Raw genomic sequence first — 21722 nt, 5'->3', positions numbered from 1 at the left:
CTGAAAGTGAGACTGGCAATTGGTACGTAATGGAGGTGGGATTTGAATCCAGGCATCCCAGGCCTGGACTACACTACTAAATCATTGGACTACACTACTGAAGAAGAGCATCCCAAAATTATTGTATTGTTTCACAATGGGAATAAAGACTACGGAAGATAGTAGAGTGGAGTTCTGTTGGAAGTTATTTTGCTGACTCCTTGGAAAATGAATTTTCCTTTGTTTTTATCTGCTTTTCTCCTGTCTCTTGTCATTTTTTATTGTTGAGACACTTGTTGTTTTTTAATATGTTGTAAGCTGCCTTACCAATTTTTAATGGAAAGGCAATATATCAATACTGCTTGTTCTTGGGCTGACTAAAAATATAATAATAATAATAGAAGACAAGCTGAGGTTGCATTATTGACCCATTTTTATATGAATGCTAACAGTGTATCCAGTTGCATACCTTTGGGTTCTATTGATTTCTATAGCATTAAAGCATGTATAATTGAACACAAAGGTTTCAAGCATATGGCTCACCCCTCAACTATTAAAGGCAAATAGGAATTTTACAACTGAGTTAAAAGGGAAGTAAATTCCATGCTTGATAAATCGACTAGTAATTTTTATATAGGACATGTTTATGAGAAAACTGGACTGTTTCATCCCAAACGTCGACACACGTTCAACGCATTCCAGGTGAAAATGTTTATCTTCTTGATAATGGAATGTCAGCCATTTCCTAATGTACTTCCTGAAAGTTCCCTATCCTGCAGTAAATGATAGTCCTGCTTCCTGCTAGGCAAACAAAGCATACTCAACCGAGATTGCCAGTGTGGTGGTATTTGGCAGATACGGAGTATTACAAAATTGTGCGGTGGCTTGGCTTGCCAGTTTATTTTACTGCTTCTGGATAAAATATTGTTGTCTAGTCTACCCTGCCTGTTGTGTTGCATTTGTTAGATTGTAAACACTCTGGCAGGGAACTTTTTATTTAAATCTTTTTACTTTATAGCATTTAGTAGAATTTTAAGCCCTGGAAAAATAATAATAAAAACATAGAAGTATTGTTATATTAGACAGTTTTTGTGTGGTTGAATAAAGGATTTATGAAACAAAGACGGGAATGGACTATACAGAATGAACTTTGAGAGTGGCTGTGGAACAGTTGTTGATGAGCTTTCTCAATTTACCTCAGACAGTGAGAATGCAGCATATAATTAAGAGGCTCTCAATGTAGCTTAATCACAATGTAGCTTAATCACAAGCAAATACTACAGGTGAAGTATTTCTGGACTGGTTACATGGTTGTATTTTTATATTTGCGAACTATGGCTTGGGTTCAGATGTCATGACAACCCATGTTTAAACCATGGGTTGTCAGGAGCAAGCACGCTGCCTCCCATGCACTCATTGCTTCCGCTTTTAATTAATAAACCAGGAACTCGCCTTTCCTGGGTTGTTATTGTGATGTCCAAACCTGGAAACTCTGCATTATTTAGGGTTAAACAACCCAGATTTCTTGTTGGGTTAACTCTGGGCTGTTTAATCCCTAAGTAACCCAGAGTTTTCAGGTTCAGACGTCACAATAACAACTCAGGAATGGGTTGTTTCTAGGTTGTTGATTGAAAGCAGAAGCAATGAATGTGCAGGAGGCACCATGCTTGCTTGCTCCCTCTAGACTTTGGCAATTCCTGGTTAAAAGACCCAGGGGTTATTTATTTATTTATTAATTCATTAAATTTATTAATCGCCCATCTGGCCGGTAACCCAGCCACTCTGGGCGATGCACAACAACAAAACAGCCAAAACAATAAAATTCTACATTAAAAACACCATAAAAAATACCCTAACCCACCCCAAATGCCTGCCTGAACCACCAAGTTTTTAATGTGCGGCGGAAGCTCATTAAAGGGGGGGCATGGCGGAGTTCCCTAGGGAGGGAGTTCCACAGAGTGGGGGCCACCACAGAGAAGGCCCTCTCCCTCGTCCCCACCAGTCTAGCTGTCCTGGCTGGTGGAACAGAGAGAAGGCCATCTGAGGCTGATCTTGTTAAGCAGCCTATCTGGTGTTGCTGGAGGCGCTCTTAAGATAGGCTGGGCGAGAACCATATCGGGTTTTAAAGGTCAAAACCAACACCTTGAATTTGGCTCAGAAAACAACTGGTAACCAGTGCAACTCCTTCAGCACTGGAGTAATGTGATCTCGCCGACGGCTGCCTGCAACGAGGCGAGCCGCCGCGTTCTGTACCAGCTGCAGCTTCCGAACTGTCTTCAAGGGTAACCCCACATAGAGCGCATTACAGTAGTCTAAACAAGAGAAGACTAGGGCATGTACTACCGCTGGGAGCAGATGGTCGGGAAGGTAGGGCTGCAGCCGCCGTATCAGATGGAGTTGGTACAGTGCTGTCGGGCTCACAGCTGACACCTGAGCCTCCATGGACAGCTGGGAGTCTAAAATGACCCCCAGGCTGCGGACCTGGTCTTTCAAGGGTAGCCGTACCCCATTCAACACCAGGTCAACATCCCCCAACCTCCTCTTGTCTCCCACCAAAAGTACCTTGGTCTTGTCAGGGTTCAGCTTCAGCTTATTCCTCCCCATCCAGCCACTCACCGTCTCCAGACATTTGGACAGGGATTCTACGGCCAACCTTGGTGAAGATTTGAACAAGAGGTAGAGCTGCGTGTCATCTGCATATTGATGACACCGCACCCCAAACCTCCTGATGATAGCCCCCAGCGGCTTCACATAGATGTTAAATAGCATCGAGGAGAGGATGGAACCTTGTGGCACCCCACAAGTGAGTGGCCACGGGTCCGAAACCTCCTCTCCCAGTGCTACCCTCTGGTACCTGCCAGAGAGGAAGGACCAGAACCACCGCAATACCCGGTGTCTCCAATGCCCAACCCCTCCAGGCGGTCCAGGAGGATACCATGGTCAACAGTATCAAAAGCTGCTGAGAGGTCGAGGAGAACAAGGAAGGAGCATTCGCCCCTGTCCAGAGCCTTCCCCATATCATCCACCAAGGTGACCAAGGCCGTTTCTGTCCCATGCCCAGGCCTGAAGCCCGACTGAAAAGGATCTAGATAATCGGCTTCTTCCAAGTGTGCCCTCAACTGCATCGCCACCACCCGCTCAATTACCTTGCTCAAAAATGGCAGATTCGAGACTGGGCAAAATTTGTTCAGAACGTGGGGATCCAAGGAGGGCTTCTTTAAGAGTGGTCTTATCACTGCCTCCTTGAGGGCTGATGGCATCACTCCCTCCTCAAGGGAGGCATTCACCACCACCCTGATCCCTTCACCCAATCTCTCTCTGCAGACCATAATGAGCCAAGATGGGCAAGGATCAAGTAAGCAGGTGGTCGTACAGATGAAAGCACCTTTCATTACCGTTTACCGTTATGTATGAACTAGGTCTATGAGTCTTTCCCGTTACAAAAAAAGACACACAATAAAGGAGTGAAAATTCCATTGATTATTTAAAAAAAAAGTTTGTATGCCGCTCTTTAAGTTTAACACCTCCCAGGATGCAACCCTACAGTGTTACGAGGATTGACCATTTTTACTAGTGAATCTCAGTGGAATTCTTAATGAGGAACTTCCAGCTCCTGAAAGAGAGCCCCAGGCCTTCTGGGGCATGGTGTATGTGTGTAATGATTGCCCAGTGCCATCAGGAGTGTGCAAGTCCTTGGCCATGGGTTTGGCATTTTTTATTTTGCTCATTTCCCTACTACTTTAGGGCTGAAGATGCAAGATATAGGATAGTATCCAATAGGGGCCTTGCATCCATGGCCAGTCAGCACATGGCTGCTACTGCTTGCAGCCATGATGTAGCGCTTCTAGGGCCAAGCCCCGAAATGAGCAGAAATGGGGCAGGTTGTTTCTCTTTGTTTCCGGGCTTGTCTCCAGAAGGACTACATTGTGGCCACAAGCAGTAGAGGTTGCACGCAGGCTGTGACCTGCAGGGTTGGGTGTGTGTGCAAGGCCTGTATTGGATATCGCCCATAGATGATTAATTACATTTCCCAGTCCCAGTATTTGAGATCTTTTTAACTGGAGATGTCCCCCACTGCCAATTCTTCTAATAGAAGCTTACTGAGGGAGGCACAAATTGCACCTGACTTTTTCCTAGTCCAATTCACATGTGTATATTGGGGGGATGGAGTATCCAAGGTGCACATCAGTAAAGGTTTAATATCTCAACACATTTTCAAAAATATCTTCCTTGGGCATTACAATTAAAAGTATATTTTTAAAAATCTAAGATACTTTTGAAATGTGTTGGATCACTAATCCTTATTGTTGTCACCTTTGAGTTTCCATCTCTCCTCTTCTCACCGGCCTTCCCTTCTTTCTTTGAGAACAAGAATAGGGGCAGATGCTTGCATTTTATTAATGAGTAGCTGTTATCCTATACCTTCCACCATTGCGTGCTAGATAGTGTAAGTCAGTGTAGTGGTATAGATTAAGTGTTGAGTTTTGATAACAGCCCGGGTTCAAATCCCACTCAGCCATGACTGCTGACTGGCTGACCTTAGAGAAGTTACACTTTTGATGGTTTTGAGGATAGATTGACTTATCCCTCTGTGTACTACCCTGATATTTTTGGAAGACGAATATGATGGTAATATATATGATAACACGTTTTAGCACACTTCTGTCACCTTTATAGGGCTTCTTCACACAGAGCTTTTATCCTGCTATTGAGATTAGTTACTCATGGAAGTTTGTGGGTCTTTTAGATGACGTCTTTAACCTCCACGGCATCTCCTGCATTAAATGACCTTTATTCCATTTTTAAATAGATTGGAGATAATGAGCTATCAAATTACAGCACTTGAGTTCCACTTGTGAAAAGAGGAAAAACAGCGATAAAAGGCACTAGATCACAGTGTCATGTAGTGGCTGTATAATGAAACATATGGAAGACTCAGATAAGGGGGAAAGGAGGGGGAACAGTTTGGGAGGAAGCGTGTGTAAAGGGAAGCCATCGTGATCCTACATTTAAAACAGAGGCATAAAGCCCCATTTTAAATGCAGGATTTTAGTCTGGGATAGAGATGTTCCTAGTCTTATAAGAAGAAATGTCATTGGCAGTATATCACTGCATAGATAGCTTGTGATTTAGTAGGTTAAGTAATCGAGATGGTTGTCATTATACTTGAGATAGTGTATATTACTACTTTAGTATGGGATAAACACAGCCCTAAAAAGAGAGGTCGTTACCTTGTCATGGTGCTGGAGCTTGAGCACCTCAATGACATCATGAGCTAAACCGTGAAGGGACACCCAAGACGGGAAGGTCATGACAGAGAGGTCAGACTAAATATAATTCCTGGGGAAGGAAACAGCAACCCACTTAGTGTACTTGCCATGAAAACTAAATGGATCAGTACAACCAGAGATATGTCGGCATAGCATCGGAAGATGGTCAAAATCTACTGGGGAGGAACAGAGGATAAGTTCAAAGGATAAGGACGGCTAGCAGCTGATGGTGCTGGTGGTGAACGACGAATCCGATGTTCTAAAGATCAACACACCATAGGAACCTGGAATATAAGATCTATGAGCCAGGGCAAATTGGATGTGGTTATTGGGGAGATGTCAAGATTAAATATAGACATTTTGAGTGTCAGTGAACTGAAATGGACTGGAATGGGCCACTTCACATCAAATGACCACCAGATCTACTACTGTGGACAAGAGGACCACAGAAGAAATGGAGTAGCCTTCATAATTAATAATAAAGTGGCTAAAGCAGTGCTTGGATACAATCCAAAAAATGACAGAATGATCTCAATTCGAATTCAGGGTAAGCCACTTAACATCACAGTGATCCATATATACGTCCCAACCACAAGTGCTGAAGAAGCAGAAGTAGATCAGTTCTATGAGGATCTGCAGCACCTACTGGATAGTACGCCAAAAAAAGATGTTATTTTCATTACAGGAGACTGGAATGCTAAGGTGGGTAGTCAAACGACACCTGGAATTACAGGCAAGCATGGTCTGGTAGAACAAAATGAAGCAGGACATAGGCTGATAGATAGAATTTTGCCAAGACAACTCACTGTGCATAACAAACACTCTCTTCCAACAACCTAAGAGACGACTTTATACATGGACTTCACCAGACGGTCGACACCGAAATCAGATTGACTACATCCTTTGTAGCCAAAGGTGGCGGACATCTATGCAGTTGGTAAAAACAAGACCTGGAGCTGATTGTAGTTCAGATCATGAACTTCTTATTGCACAATTTAGAATCAGACTAAAGAGAATAGGGAAGACCCACAGATCAGTTAGATATGAGCTCACTAATATTCCTAATGAATATGCAATGGAGGTGAAGAATAGATTTAAGGGACTAGATTTAGTAGATAGGGTCCCGGAAGAACTATGGACAGAAGTTCGCAACATTGTTCAGGAGGTGGCAACAAAAAATGTCCCAAAGAAAAAGGAAACCAAGAAGGCAAGATGGCTGTCTGCTGAGACACTGGAAGCAGCCCAAGAAAGAAGGAAAGCAAAAGGCAACAGTGATACGGGGAGATATGCCCAATTAAATGCAAAATTCCAATGGTTAGCCAGAAGAGATAAGGAATTATTTTTAAACAAGCAATGCACGGAAGCGGAAGAAGGTAATAGAATAGGAAGGACAAGAGACCTCTTCCAGAAAATCAGAAACATTGGAGGTAAATTCCAGGCAAAAATGGGTATGATCAAAAACAAAGATGGCAAGGACCTAACAGAAGCAGAAGAGATCAAGAAAAGGTGGCAAGAATATACAGAAGATCTGTGTAGGAAGGATAATAATATCGGGGATAGATTTGACAGTGTGGTCAGTGAGCTAGAGCCAGACATCCTGAAGAGTGAGGTTGAATGGGCCTTAAGAAGCATTGCTAATAACAAGGCAGCAGGAGATGACGGTATCCCAACTAAACTGTTTAAAATCTTGCAAGATGATGCTGTCAAGGTGATGCATGCCATATGCCAGCAAATTTGGAAAACACAAGAATGGCCAACATATTGGAAAAAATCAACTTATATCCCCATACCAAAAAAGGGAAGCACCAAAGAATGTTCAAACTATCAAACAGTGGCACTTATTTCACATGCCAGTAAGGTAATGCTCAAGATCTTGCAAGGTAGACTCCAGCAATTCATGGAACAAGAATTGCCAGATGTACACGCTGGGTTTAGAAAAGGCAGAGGAACTAGAGACCAAATTGCCAATATCTGCTGGATAATGGAGAAAGCCAGGGAGTTTCAGAAAAACATCTATTTCTGTTTTATTGACTATTCTAAAGCCTTTGACTGTGTGGATCATAACAAATTGTGGCAAGTTCTTGGTGGGATGGGGATACCAAGTCATCTTGTCTGCCTCCTGAGGAATCTGTATAACGACCAAGTAGCAACGGTAAGAACAGACCATGAAACAACGGACTGGTTTAAGATTGGGAAAGGAGTACGGCAGGGTTGTATACTCTCACCCTGCCTATTCAACCTGTACGCAGAACACATCATGTGACCTGCTGGGCTTGATGAAGCCAAGGCTGGAGTTAAAATCGCTGGAAGAAACATTAACAATCTCCGATATGCAGATGATACCACTTTGATGGCTGAAAGCGAGGACGAGCTGAGGAACCTCATGACAAAGGTGAAAGAAGAAAGTGCATAAGCTGGGTTGCAGTTAAACCTAAAAAAACCAAATTATGACAACCAGCTTGATAACTGGCAAATAGAGGGAGGAAACATGGAGGCAGTGACAGACTTTGTCTTTCTAGGCGCAAAGATTACTGCAGACGCTGACTGCAGCCAGGAAATCAGAAGACGTTTACTTCTTGGGAGGACAGCAATGACAAATCTTGATAAAATAGTTAAGAGCAGAGACATCACACTGACAACAAAGGTCCGCATAGTTCAAGCAGTGGTATTCCCCGTAGTAACCTATGGCTGCAAGAGCTGGACCATAAGGAAGGCTGAACGAAGGAAGGTAGATGCTTTTGAACTGTGGTGCTGGAGGAAAATTCTGAGAGTGCCTTGGACTGCAAGAAGATCAAACCAATCCATACTCCAGGAAATCAAGCCAGACTGCTCACTTGAGGGAATGATATGAAAGGCAAAACTGAAGTACTTTGGCCACATCACGAGAAGACAGGATACACTGGGGAAGATGCTGATGCTAGGGAAAGTGGAAGGCAAAAGGAAGAGGGGCCGACCAAGGGCAAGATGGATGAATGATATTCTGGAGGTGATGGACTCGACCTTGGGGGAGCTGGGGGTGGCGATGGCCAACAGGAAGCTCTGGCGTGGGCTGGTCCATGAAGTCACGAAGAGTCGGAAGTGACTGACCGAATAAACAACAACAACAAAAAGAGAGGAAGTTGAATCCGTCATACACTCTTAAATGTTAATAATGTCATCTTTCTGTTTGCTTCAGCACATCTGAGCCGAAAGTATTCTCTGTTTAGCTTCTAATGTAGCAAGCATTTTAATTTTCTTATATCTTCTACAATGAGAACAGTGTGATGCAATAGATGGATTGTTGTACTTGGACCTGAAGGCAAAACATCATGTCTTATTGACACGTTCTAAAACTTAGGGCACAATCCTATGGCTGCTGGACAGCAGCTAGACAGCCATAGGATTGGTTGGTTTCCGGGAGCTGCTTCCCCACTCCCTCCCCTGCCACCTCGTAAGCGGCGCGGATTGTCCCTGCGCTCTGCACTTGTAAGAGCAGTGCAGAGCAGGGGGGAGGGGGCATTCCTGGGAGCAGGGAGTTCATAAGTTCTGGTACGACACTTCCTGTGTGTCGTCCGGCCTCGCCACCCCACGCTCTGGTTTCCCGCGGCTAGACAGCTGAAATTGGCTATCTAGCCACGAATGCAGGGTGGCTGGAGTGCAGAGGAGAGGATCTCCTCCACGATCCATGCACGGTGCATTGGATAGGCGATCGCCTCCGAGGTGACCGTCTATCCGCATAGGATTTCTCCCTCCGAATCTAAGTGTTTTACTTTGCCACTGAGGAAGGTACTGTAACACATCGGTCATTTCATATGTTACTAAAAATTTCCAATATGTCTTAGCACTTCTTTGAGGCTATGCTCCCATTTTTTGGTCTCCCTACGTTCTGGTGCTGTTCCCTACTTTTTTTCTGCTCTGCCTTGGACTTGAGATATCAAATCCTGCGGCTTGAGAGAGCAAGGCACACATTTTCTCTGTCTTTCTTCCCCATCTGTTTAAGGGGATAATAATTTTGTGCCTCAAAGAGTGACTGTGAATTTGAATAAATAAGAAAGATTATAAGGCACCTTGCACGCTGAAAGTCCTTAAACAACGAATAACAGTAGTAGCAGCAACAACAAAAGGTTTCCTCAAAAATAATGTGCAAGAGTGCTCAGGTATCATATAATTGTGTCTTGGGCTACAAAACCAACCTCATCCTTGAACTTGACTTGAAATTGTGATTGGACGAATCTGTTGAGCTCTCTTTCCACCTTCTTGACTTGCAGTGTCTTGTAATTTTAAACTTGTTGGCCATATTGTGCAGGTCCAGTAACTAACTGATTAAGGGTGCAATCTCATACATGTTTAGAGAGAAAAAAGTCCTACAACTCCCAGAATGCCCCAACTAGCATGGCTGGCTGAGACATGCTGGGAGTTGTAGGACATTTTTCAGTCTAAACATGCGTAGGATTGTGCCCTAAATATGTTTTTAATTGAGGCTGAAACTACACATGACATGAAGTCAATGTATCTCCCCCCCCCCTTTTTTTTTAACCGGAATGAGCTTTTGGAGGCTTCCAGTTTCAATGGAGGGAGGAGCTGCTAACCTTTCCACCTGTAGCTGTATTTTCTGTTCAAAATCTCCTCTTTCAGTTGTTTTTCCCTGGCAGGGGAAAATATATGGGTACTCGTAATTTTTTCTCCCTGCATCGGGAAAAGCAGCTTGAAGAGAAAAGAGTTAAGCAGTCTATCCCCTCGTTCAGCCTTCTCCAACCTGATGCCCTCCATATGTCTTGGACCAAATGAAACCATTTGTCCATCTAGTTCAGTATTGCCTACATTGACTGGTTGTGGTTTTTCAGGGTTTCAGGCAAGAGTATTTCCCAGCTCTAGGTGGAGATGCCAGGAATTGAACCTGGGACCCTTTGCCTGCAATGCATGTGCTCTGTCCCTGAGTTACGGCCTCTTTTAGTTTAATAAACAAATGCTACCACTCACTGGCTCAATTCAGCATTACATGTGAGTAACGCATATCATGTGCAGTTTTAGCTTCTGTTCTAAGCACTTTTGCAGGCTTGCAGAAACTTGTCTGAAGTTTTGTGCAAAAATATTTACATGTTTATGTCTGTCACATAAGCCATCTTGGTAAATCACATGTTCCATATAAATTTTGGTAAGCTGTGTTTGTTCCATAGGTGTCATTAAAGAACATGTTGAAAACATGACACCACACCTTTCATAAGTGTGAGTCTTATTGAACCAGAACTGTAAGACTTCCCCAATAAGTTAGCCAGATCTTTCTTTCCTGATTCACCCTTGATTTCTATAAAATGCACAAAGGAAAAAGGAACTGAATTTCTTGTTTAAAAAAATGAATAAAAACATCAAAGTCTAGAATATGCAGTATTGATGCGAACTGCTGGTTCAAAATTGCTAGTTTGGGGAGGATATTATTATAAAATGTGGAATTTTCTGGCTGCTATTCTATGCAATGTTACCTGGAAGTAAGTCCTATGGAATGTGTAGGATTGCAGTCAGAGTTCCTTGTATGGTATACCTGGCTGTTGTGTCTAGGTTTGTTGTAGGGTGTGATGCATGATAGAAGCATAAAGGACTAGCACTTGATCCTGTAACATTATTAAGTAAAATATTGAATAATCGGTGGTGTCACTCAGTCTTCCTTCTGACTTCTGCCCAGCTTTTCATGAAGGGCTCTGAAAGCATATTCACAAGCTTACTTAATTCACTTCCAAACACCTTTATTCACAGAATTGGGATAGATAAATTTTCCTTCCTCTAGCTCTCATGTACCTGGTAGCTTATCCACTGTGCCCTCCTGTCTTGTGCTGCTGCTATTTAACACCAGGTCGGTTCGTAATAAGACCACACTCATCCACAACCTAATCGTGGATGAGAAGGCCGATCTGGTATGTATTGCTGAGACCTTGGTGGGTGACCTGGGTGGGGTTGACCTCACTCAGCTCTGCCTGTCTGAGTACTTGGTACAGCACCAATGTAGTTTGGAGGGCTGGGGTAGGGCGGGGGGGAGAGTTGCTGTGGTTCATAGAACCTCCATCTCTATCGCCAGAAAACCACTTCACCTTGGAGCAGGCCTTGCGGGGATGCACCTGGTGTTGGGTCATAGAGACGGATTGGGGATGCTGCTGGTGTACTGCCCACCCTGCTGCCCAGCAGCCTCCCTGACCAAGCTGGCAGAGGTGGTCTCAGGTGTGGTGCTGGACGAACCCAGGATGGTAGTTCTAGGTGACTTCAACTTCCACGCTGAGGCTGTCTCTGGAGCTCCAGCTCGGGACTTCATGGCCTCCATGGCAACCATGGAGCTGTCTCAGTTTGTCATCGGTCCAACACATGAAGCGGGGCATACCCTTGATTTGGGTTTTGCTCCAAGCTGTGAGATGAGTAATCTGAAAATTGTGGGGGGCGAGTAGACCCCCCTGTAGGGGTGGGGGGCCCATTCGGATGGTATATCCCAGGAGACTGATGGAATCCAATGGATATCTGACGGTTCTTGGGGATTTCCCAGTGGAGACAGCTGGTGATCCAGCCAAGGCCCTAGCCTCACTGTGGAACAGTGAGATGCGGAGGGCCATCGACTTGATTGCACCTGAGTGCTCTCTCCAGTGCTGTGGAACCCATTCTGCTCCCTGGTATACCGGGGAGCTACAGGCAGTGAAACAGGCTGGACGTCGGCTAGAGTGCGAATGGTGCAAGTCTCGAAGTGAAGATGACTGAGCATGCACTAGAGCACATAATTGTCAGGACTGCCCTAGCGGCCTCTTTCAGTAGACTTCAATAGCCAACTCAGGACACAGACGAAAACACAGACGAAAACACAGACGAAAGGATTCTTTTCAAGGCTTTAGTCCTTTTACAGCTTAATGACTCTTTCAGATGCTAATCACCAGCGACTAAGCAAGGAACAGCAGAGTGGCCTATGCTCCAAGTAGGCAGTTGATCCCCATTTGAAGGAGAGTCACTTGAAGACCCTGAACTTATGGGCTAGGGAGAGATCCTCCCTCTTTCCCTTGGGTTCACGGGAGGCGGCCGTTGATTGCGCACCAAATGGACGCTATGCCTCCTTTCTGCGCCCTCCATCGCTCCCTGCATCTGCGTCAAGCGTCTAGCAAGCCCCGTTCCAGTACTTTCTCACTGCTAGGATTACTATCTATCTCAGGAATGCCAGCAGGAGGAATCTGTGCCAGCTGCTGTGCCTGTGAGGGATGAGCTGGCTCCTCTCCCACGGATTGCTGATCCTCCTCAGAATCAGAACTGCTCTGGGGTTCTATTGGCTCAGTTTCCATCCTGACAATAATCGTGCCTATTGTGTAGCGGGGGGGGGGCAGCAAAGAAGGCATACTTTGCTGCCTCCATTGTGTCCTCAAATAGCCGTCCATCGGAGCTCTTTCGGGTGGTCTGGGGGCTGTTAACACCCTCCCCAGTGAATGGGGCCATGGTCCCCTCAAGGACCCGTTGTGACCTTTTTGCATCGCACTTTGAGGAAAAAATTGCTTGTCGCCGCAGCAAACTTGATGCTGTTGTTAGAGCAGTTCCAGTCGAGATGTCTGACACCACCATCTGCCTGATTTTGTGGGATCAGTTTCAGTTGTTGCGGCCTGATGATGTGGACAAGGTACTTGCAGCAGTGCGACTGACCACATGCCCTCTTGATCCTTACCCCTCCCAGCTAATAATAGCTAGCTGAGGGGATATGACTGGGTGGGTCCAGGGTGTGGTGAATGCTTCGCTTCGGGAAGGGGTGGTCCCTGCTTTTCTTAAGGAGGCAGTAGTGCAACCTATTCTGAAGAAGCCCACTCTGAACCCAGTGGTATTAGACAACTACTGCCCAGTTGCAAATACCCCTTTTCTAGGGAAGGTTCTGGAGAGGGTAGTGGCGGAACAACTGCAGGTACTCTTGGGGGATACTGATTATCTGGACCCATTCCAATCTGGGTTTCGCTGTGGTTACGGGACTGAATCAGCCTTGGTTGCCCTGATATATGACTTTTATCGAGAGAGGGACAGGGGGAGTGAACCCTGTTAATTCTGCTCGATCCCTCATCGGCTTTTGATACCATCGACCATGGTATCCTCCTGGATCGACTCCATGGGATGAGTATTGGAGGCATTGTGTTACAGTGGTTCTGGTCCTACCTGTGGGACCCATTTCAGAAAGTAACATTGGGTGACTGTTCCTCGGACCCTTTGCAATTGAGCTATGGGGTTCTGCAGGGCACCATCTTGGCCCCTGGCTAGATAGCATCACTGATGCAATGAATATGGACTTGAGCACGCTCCGGGAGAGAGCGGAGGACGGGAAGGCCTGGCCATGGGCCATGGGGTCACGAAGAGTCAGACACGACTGAACGACTGAACAACAACAAATCTTGGCCCCAATGTTATTTAACATCTATATGAAGCCACTGGGAGCAGCCATTAGGGAATTTGGAGCTAAATGCCATCAGTATACTCATGACACACAGCTCTATCTCCCTGTGACATTTGAATCAGGAGAGGCTGTGCAAGTCCTGGACCAGTGCCTGAACTCAGTAATGGGCTGGACGAAGGCCAATAAACTGAAACTGAATCCTGGCAAGACGGAAGACCTGTGGGTGAGTGGTTCCCGAGTGCAGGAGATAAGCTCATTGCCTGTTCTGGATGGGGTTGCACTCCCTCTGAAAGATCAGGTCTGTAGTTTGAGGGTACTCCTAGATCCATCACTGTCACTGACAGTGGCCATGGCAGCTCGGAGTGCCTTTTGCCAGCTTCGGCTGGTTCACCAACTACAGCCTCTCCTGGACAGGGATCGCTTGACCACAGTGGTACAGGTGCTAGTAACCTCAAGACTGGATTACTGCAATGCACCCTATGTGGGGCTGCCCTTAAGGCTCTTCTGGAAGCTGGAGCTAGTGCAGACCACAGTAGCTCAACTGTTATTGAGAGTTGCCCCTTTCTGGCATGTAACTCCTTTGCTGAGCAAACTGCACTGGCTGCCTATTTGCTACTGGGCCAGGTTTTAAGATTTTAGTACTCATGTACAACGCCCTAAACAACTGGGGACCAGGATACCTGAGAGAGCGCCTTCTCCCCTTACCAAGCTGCTCAATTACTGAGGTCATCAGAGGGCTTGGTCCTGGTGGTTCACCAGGAGAACAGCCTTCAGCGTGGCAACCCCCTTTCTTTGGAATTGCCTGGCCCTGGAAGTCAGGCAGGCACCAACACTGCTTTATTTCCGGCGTCTCCTGAAAACAGCACTCTTCCAGGAGGCATTCCTTAATTGACCAGTTACGCTTTTATTGGCATTGTGTTTTTAAACAAGTGTAATTTTAATGTGGTGTTTTCATCTTTCTATGCTCTTACTGTTTTATCCCTTGTGTTCACCACTCCGAAATCTGTTCTAGATATGAAAGAGTATATAAACATTGTAAATAAAAAAAATCAAAATAAAAAGATGGTATGAAGATGAGTTTCTGTTGTTCTCTCAAAACTAATGGACATAGTAACACAAAGAGAAAATGATCTTGAGACAGTGCTCCAAAATTCAAAGGTCTAAATCCATTGTAGTGATGTGAGGACAGAACCAGTCCTAGTTGTTCTAGAAGACGTAAATGTGAGTTTGTTAAATGTCCACCCCCAGTGTCATGGAAAAATTCAGGAGCTTGACAAATGGGCTTTTAGGGAGTGCTGGAAAAAAGGCTTCATGGTTTCATAGGTGGTAAAAACTTGCTCAAGAACATATTAAGACTCTAGGCAACAACTACTTTTGTTGGAGGCCGTATTGGTAATGGGGTGGGGGATCAGTGGCCAAGACTTTAATCACTCCCCCCAAAGTGGACTGCTAGCCAGTGGCTGTGGCTTCTACTGTTTCCACACCTTTCTCTATCCTCTGCTGTAGGTATAGTAGCTATTGTTCCTCAAGGGCACAGGCCCTCCTCTTGTTCATCCCTACATTAGGGTAGTGCTATTTATACATTTATGTTTTACATTTTTAACTGTGTTGTTTTAAAATGTGGGAATCAGAGGCCTTCTGCAACACTGAGGAAATAAAGACAAATGAAAGGGTACTGTAAGCCATATTGTGAACAGAGACACCATTTAATGCTAAGAAGAAGGGGAGGATAGGATGTAGTGAGGAAGCTACTGAAAAGCAAAGAGGACCCGGGGGTTTGGAAAAGAGAAGATAAAGTTTAAGAGACAAAATAAGTACGTTACTAGATAGTTGGTGAAGTGGCTTTTAATTTTACCTGTGTCTTGTTGCTTAATTGAGGAGGACAGTATATAAAGTGAATTCGTTCTGTATTGGAGAGGAAGCAGTGGGGCAAGGTAGTGTTCACAGAAAAGCAGTTAAGCCACCTGGTTATGGCATGAATCCCTTAAAAACTGAATTATTTTCAGTCGAGCAGATGACTGGGGATGTTGTCTGCTTTGGTTAGTTGAAAGCACAGTTGAAGTTCTCCAAAAGCATCCTCTATGCCGTGCTTTCCTGTGAAAAATGTGACTGCTTCGTGGGTCTACATTTGGACTAGCTTGGTTGCTTGACAAGGCCGGCCCATTATACTGCCTTCAAAAGCTGCCTTGTACCCTGGAAACTTTCAGAAGGTTTACGGTAGTGCAGAGTAGTCATAGCAGGCTTTGTTCTCTTCTGTTCCGTTTTAGCTTTTGGCAGTTGAACATACTAGGGACACTGGGTTCATTCTGCTTTTAGTCACTGTTTTCCCTGTAGTTGGGGAATGCTGTGTTATGCACTCTGCCTAGAACCCTATACACCTGTGTATTCAAGTTAAAGGACTTGATTCCTTGGGGCTGGTGATCCTTGAATCAGAAGCTTCCTTGCAGTAGAATTAAGTAAAGCAGGGTTGGACAACTTATGGCCCTCCAGGTATTTTAACTTACAACTTCCATCAACCCTTAGTATTGGCTATGCTGGCTAGAGCTGATGGGAGACGTAGGCCAAAATATCTAGAGGGTCACAAGTTGCCCACCCCTGAAGTAAAGCAATAGCTCTACCTGTTTACAGCAAAACTAGCATATGGTATACTTTCAAGGCAATTCTTAAAAACTCTTTTCTCCCCTAATGAGTGGAAAATGTGCTGCAGGAGGGCTTTTAGGGCTGCAGATCCAGCAACAGTCAAAGCTATGCTATGGTGGTTGTGCAGTGACCTGGTTTGCACGATCTTAGCGTTTGCCGGATGCCATTTGCATAATTACCTACCTGCCCAGGTATGGCTTGTTATGTAGTCCGAGCCTGGGTGGTATAGCTTGTTTGAGGGGGAAACACCCCCCCAATAATCCATGGCCTGTTGCTGGGTTATTTGAGGTTTGTTTCCCCTTCAGGCAAGCTGTGCTGCCATGGTTCAGATGTCATGACAAACCTCGCCCTGGTAGGTAATTAGGCAAATGGCGCCCTGCACTTGTCGTGGCTTAATCAAGTCACCATGGCTTGTTTAAGCTGCAGTGATTGTGCAAACCAGGCCAGAGTCTTCTTTCTCCACATGATGTAATTCCACTATGTAGTTACAGTGGTGCCTTGCGCTGAAACTGGCTGCCCTGGTGCATTATTTGCTAAAGCACAAGGCTGCATTCAGAAAAAAGTTAAATGCCGTTTGGCTGCTTTTTGTGTACATTTTTTATTGTATCCCAGTGTCCATGGAAATGCATCTAGCTTAGACCAGAGAGAGGGACTTTTCTTACTAAGTGTGCCCAGCCTCTGGAAGGCCCTCCCAGGTTCGGCTCCCCCCCCCCCCACGGCACAATCCTATTGGGATAGGCAGCTGCCTCTGAACTCGGAGGCGACCATCTCCAATGCAGGGCAGGAGCAGCGCAGAGGGGATCTTCTCCGTGCTTCAGCCGCCCTGCGTTTGCAGCTAGACGCCAATTTCAGCTGTCTAGCTGCGGGAAGTTGGAGTAGGGGAGAAGAGGCTGGACGACACATAGGAATTGTTGGAAAGGCACTTCCGCCCTCCCTGCCCCAGCCTGCCCCCAAGAACGTCCTGTTTTTGCTGCTCCGTGCTGCTTCTACAAGCACCGGGCCGATCCACGCTGCCTTCTGGCAGCGTGGAAGAAGGTGGAGGTTGGTTCTCAGGGAACTGACCTATCCTATGGCCATCTAGCTGTTGACTAGCAGCATAGAATTGCGCTCTTAATGGCCCTCAATTGTATGTTCAAAACCTTCCTTTTTAGGAAGGCTTTTAGACTGTAAATGGTTGCTCCCTTTTTGAATCTGTTTTAATTGCTGTGGTTAAATTATTTTCGATGGGTTCTAATATTTTTATATCTTTTCTCTTTCACCGTTGTTAATGACTGCTTTATTATATGTATTCTTGTTGTCAGACTACTTTAAAAATTGTTAAGGACCGAATCCTATGCATGTTTAGACAGAAAAAAACGCTGTACGGTTCCCACCATTCACCAGTGCTGGGAGCTGTAGGACTTGTTTCTGTCTAAACATGGATGGGATTGCGCCCTAAATTATTGTTCTAACATGTTTGCTTCCTTGAGTTTGTTGAGGAAAGGCAATGTATAAAATGTTCTCAATAAATAAATAGTCTGAGTTAGCATAGAACAAAACTTGCTGCAAAGTGTTCCCGGAATCACAGGGTTTTTAATTTAAGAAATCTATTAGTATTTTTGATTTTCTGAACTAACATACCTTTATGGGGAAAGTGGTTATGCTAAAATGTGTTAGAAGTCTAAATTATATAATAGTAATAGCAATACAACAGTAATTACAGAAGTAGTAATTATATAAGGTATGAAAAGCAACACTAGACTGATGGCCTGGAATTCGCATAAATGTTCAAGAATCATGTTAATGATTTCAAAACTACTGCTGCTTCCAGCCTTCCTATTTCTGCAAAGTAATTTGAACCATGAACTAATATAACCAATTAATAAGCTTGCCAGCTACCAGAAACTACTTAAAGAGTTATGTGAGTTTATTTGTTATTTCAACCATCATGGTCATATCAACCACAAATGCATACACCAAAAACACATAAATTCTGGTATACATACACAAGCTCTACAATACAAAAGATTTAAAATAATTAAAAAGCCACTAATAGAATGATACATTAAGAGATATCCATAAGTATAAAACGTAAAACTACTGTTAGATTAAAACCTTTTAAGTTAAATTACATCATAGCAGTTCATACATTGGCCTTCACAAATCTTCTTCTCAACTTTTGGGCAGCTGCCGCGAATCTTGTAACTCTATTTGTCACAAATTTGTCGACATCAGAGAGCAAGTATATAACTTTAGCTTGATCCTCTGATATATACCGTAACAGGTTCAAAATAAATGTTGTCCTAGGTTCAGAATACAAAGAACAATCTAGTAAGTAATATTAGAGATCCTCTACTACATGAGCACCATATATACAGAGCCTCTGTTCAACTGGAATTTTACAATAGGGTCCCTCTAAATATTGTGAAGGCATAGTTTGGAAACGCAGTGCCAGGAATGCCTTTCTAAATGAAGTGACTGAAAACTCATGTAAATAATTCTCAAGTCCATGAGTTAATTTTACAAGATGCAACTGTGGGGAAAACAGTGATTTCTGAATTACCTCTAAATCTTGTTGGGAATAGGAACTCCCCCCCCCCTTTTATTCTTTATATGCCTCCAAATCTGATCTAGGGTCCATTTCTTGAGAACCTGGGGTATTAAATCAAAAGCGATCATTTGCTGTTCACAATTTACTACCCAAGTAGTCTGTCTATAAAATTTCAGTTATTTCAAAAAATTGGGGGGGGGGGGTAATCCTGGAATCATCTGTATTAAATGTTTAAAATAATACATAAATAAAGCTACAAAAACATAGAATCGGACTGGCATAGTCCCCGTCTCTGTCTTATTTATTTATTTATTTATTTATTTATTTCTATACTGCCCAATAGCCAAAGCTCTCTGGGCAGTTCACAAAAATTAAAACTACAAAGCGCAGCATAAAACAATATAAAATATGAACGCTTAAAGCCACAATATAACAGTACAACAAGAATAAAACCTAGCAGCAACACAGAGACTTAAAATACAGATTTAAAACACCAAAGCTAAACGACCAGGAAGCTAAAATGCTAAAATACTGGGAGAATAAAAAGGTTTTCACCTAGCACCGGAAGGAGTACAATGTAGGTGCCAGGTGAACCTCTCTAGGGAGCTCATTCCACTGCCTTTGGCAGGGGCTCATGGAGAAGGACCACTGAGGATGATCTTAGGGTCTGGGCAGGCACACATATAGGAGGAGGAGATCCTTCAGATAACCTGGCCCCAAGCTGTTAAGGTCTTTGAATATTAATACCAGCACTTTGAATCGGGCCTGAAAATAGACTGGCAGCCAGTGCAGCTGGAAAAGTACTACGTAGTACTACCTGCTGGAGTAGATGAGGGTAAACCAAATGGTGTTTTAAGGAATTTATTTTGGGTAATTTTCAAATGATTTATTTTTGCCAAGCCCGAAATTTCTCCCCCATAGGTCAGCTGTGGGAACACTTTACCTGTACATACTCTCAAACAGCAACCATCATATTACTCTCTTTAGCTCTAGTAAAGCCCAAGTAAAGCCTTGCGGGGATCTTGACACCTTCAAAGCTCAGGCCATCATAAGATGAGACCTCTATTGGTAAACCACATCCCAAAGTAATTGAAATGTCTCACTTGCTCATGGACTTATTTGTCCATCCAAATATCTTTTATGTTTTATCAGGGAGAGTCCCAAAGACAGCAACTTTTTGTATTAGTATAATTTGCACTAAGATGCTCATTGCGACAGATTGTCCCAAAATCTTTTAATAAACATCTCATACCAATCAGGTTATATGATAGTAACACTGTATCATCTGCATATAGCAGGATAGATAGCTTATGGGATAGAGCTGTAACTGGGTAATAATCTGGTTGTTTCAGCTCCAACATTACATCATTTGCATATAAGTTAAACAAGAGAGCAAATAAACAGCCCTGGCACGCTCCCTTCAGTGTTGAAATTAAGTCTAATAGCTGGCCATTCAATCTTACTCTCACTCTCTTATATGTATCAGAGTATAATATTCTGATAAGTATAAATAATCATCTATCATTATTTGAATTCCAGAGTTCCGGAGTTTTATTCACAGCCTTTCATGATTTATTCTGTCAAAGGCAGCTGTAAGATCTACAAATGCTGCATACAGATATTTCCTCGACCCCTTTGCATACTTATTAATAAGATGGTCCGAGACTTAACATTGGTCAATCACCTTCCTACCTAAAGGCTCCCTGCTCTTTTGCAATAATATTGTTGGGTTCAACCCAATCTTCCAATCAGCAAGTACCATGCATACAGTTGAGATGTCACATCTAACAAATGTATAGCTCTGTAATTGCTCGGATCACTTTTCCCCCCTTTCTTATAAACCGGTACTATTATGCTCATCTCCCAGTCTTTAGAGAGTTTACCATTTATGTTTATATGCGAAACAACTTAGCAAGCACTGGGCACCCCTAGTTAATGTTCTCAAGATACAATTCTGGTGGTAACATATCTTCCTCCGGGGCTTTGTTACACTTCAGTCCATTAATCAGTATTTTAATCTCTGAGGGTGTTACCGCTGGCCACTGAAGAGTTCTGTAAAGCCAAAGGTTCATGGTAAAATGCCATGCTCAAGTGTTCTCATGCTTGTAATGCTTACAAGACTTGATGTTATGTTGATCTCAGATAAACTAGCCACCACTCTTTTTTTAACTATCCTGGGAAGATCTGGCAATTAGCTATGCAGCCCTAAAAAATTGATATCTGCAATCTTTTAGTGTGTCTTAACCATCAAGATTGTAAATAAGAAAGAAATATACTTTGTAGAAAATGGCTATGTTTTAAATGTGCCTGTATAAAAATACAGTATTTATACTAGTCATTTGAATTTTGAGTATTGTTTGTCTTCATTCAGTGGGCTTTTTAAAATGTTTCATTTACTGTAAACTACTTTATTTGAAAAGATTTCAATTAGGAAACAGCAATTCATTAACCAACATTTCATTAACCACTCATTTCAAACCACCGGTTTTCACTTGTATATTCTCTTATGCTTTGTGTTCCAGCTTCTTGTAAATGTTTGTTAATAGCACAGCGGGCAGAACTGTGTACAGCTATGAAGAATTATCAGCAAGCCCTTTATGATGCAGAGGTGCTCTGCCGAAATAAACCCCATTGGCCTAAGGTATGCTGTTTGCAAGTTGCCAAAAAAAGAAAGAAAAACTGGCCATAAAGTAGAGATTTTGCTTGCATGTGAGGACACCCAGAATTGTTTCTAACATAAATGAATAATGAAGCATGTATTGGAACCATGCATTTCAATCAATGTAAATTCTCCTTGTTCTATTTTTCCTTTGGGCAAAATACTGTTTTGCTTAGCTTGAATGTCATTTAAGTCTCTTCTGCCAAAGCATTCACAAAGGCCTTGTTTGGTTGTAATGCTAAACTATGGTTTAGTGTTCACATGAATGAGCCTTGT

At 43.6% G+C, this 21722-nt stretch overlaps 1 protein-coding gene across 2 annotated transcripts in view; it reads left to right on the top strand.

Annotated features, from left to right (window-relative positions):
- The window catches only part of LONRF2 (LON peptidase N-terminal domain and ring finger 2), a 60059-nt gene that overhangs the window by 14092 nt on the left and 24245 nt on the right, over window positions 1–21722 (top strand). For both annotated transcript variants that reach the window (XM_084844413.1, XM_084844414.1), the window contains exon 2: window positions 21310–21428. In XM_084844413.1, coding sequence (XP_084700539.1) covers window positions 21310–21428 — 119 coding nt within the window. The remainder of the gene's footprint in view (window positions 1–21309; window positions 21429–21722) is intronic.

This window comes from Heloderma suspectum, chromosome 3 (assembly GCF_057233095.1).
Source record: "Heloderma suspectum isolate Gila_16-S chromosome 3, 16-S_ref, whole genome shotgun sequence".
Taxonomy (NCBI): Eukaryota; Metazoa; Chordata; class Lepidosauria; order Squamata; family Helodermatidae; genus Heloderma; species Heloderma suspectum.
This window is presented reverse-complemented; position numbering and strand designations above follow the sequence as displayed.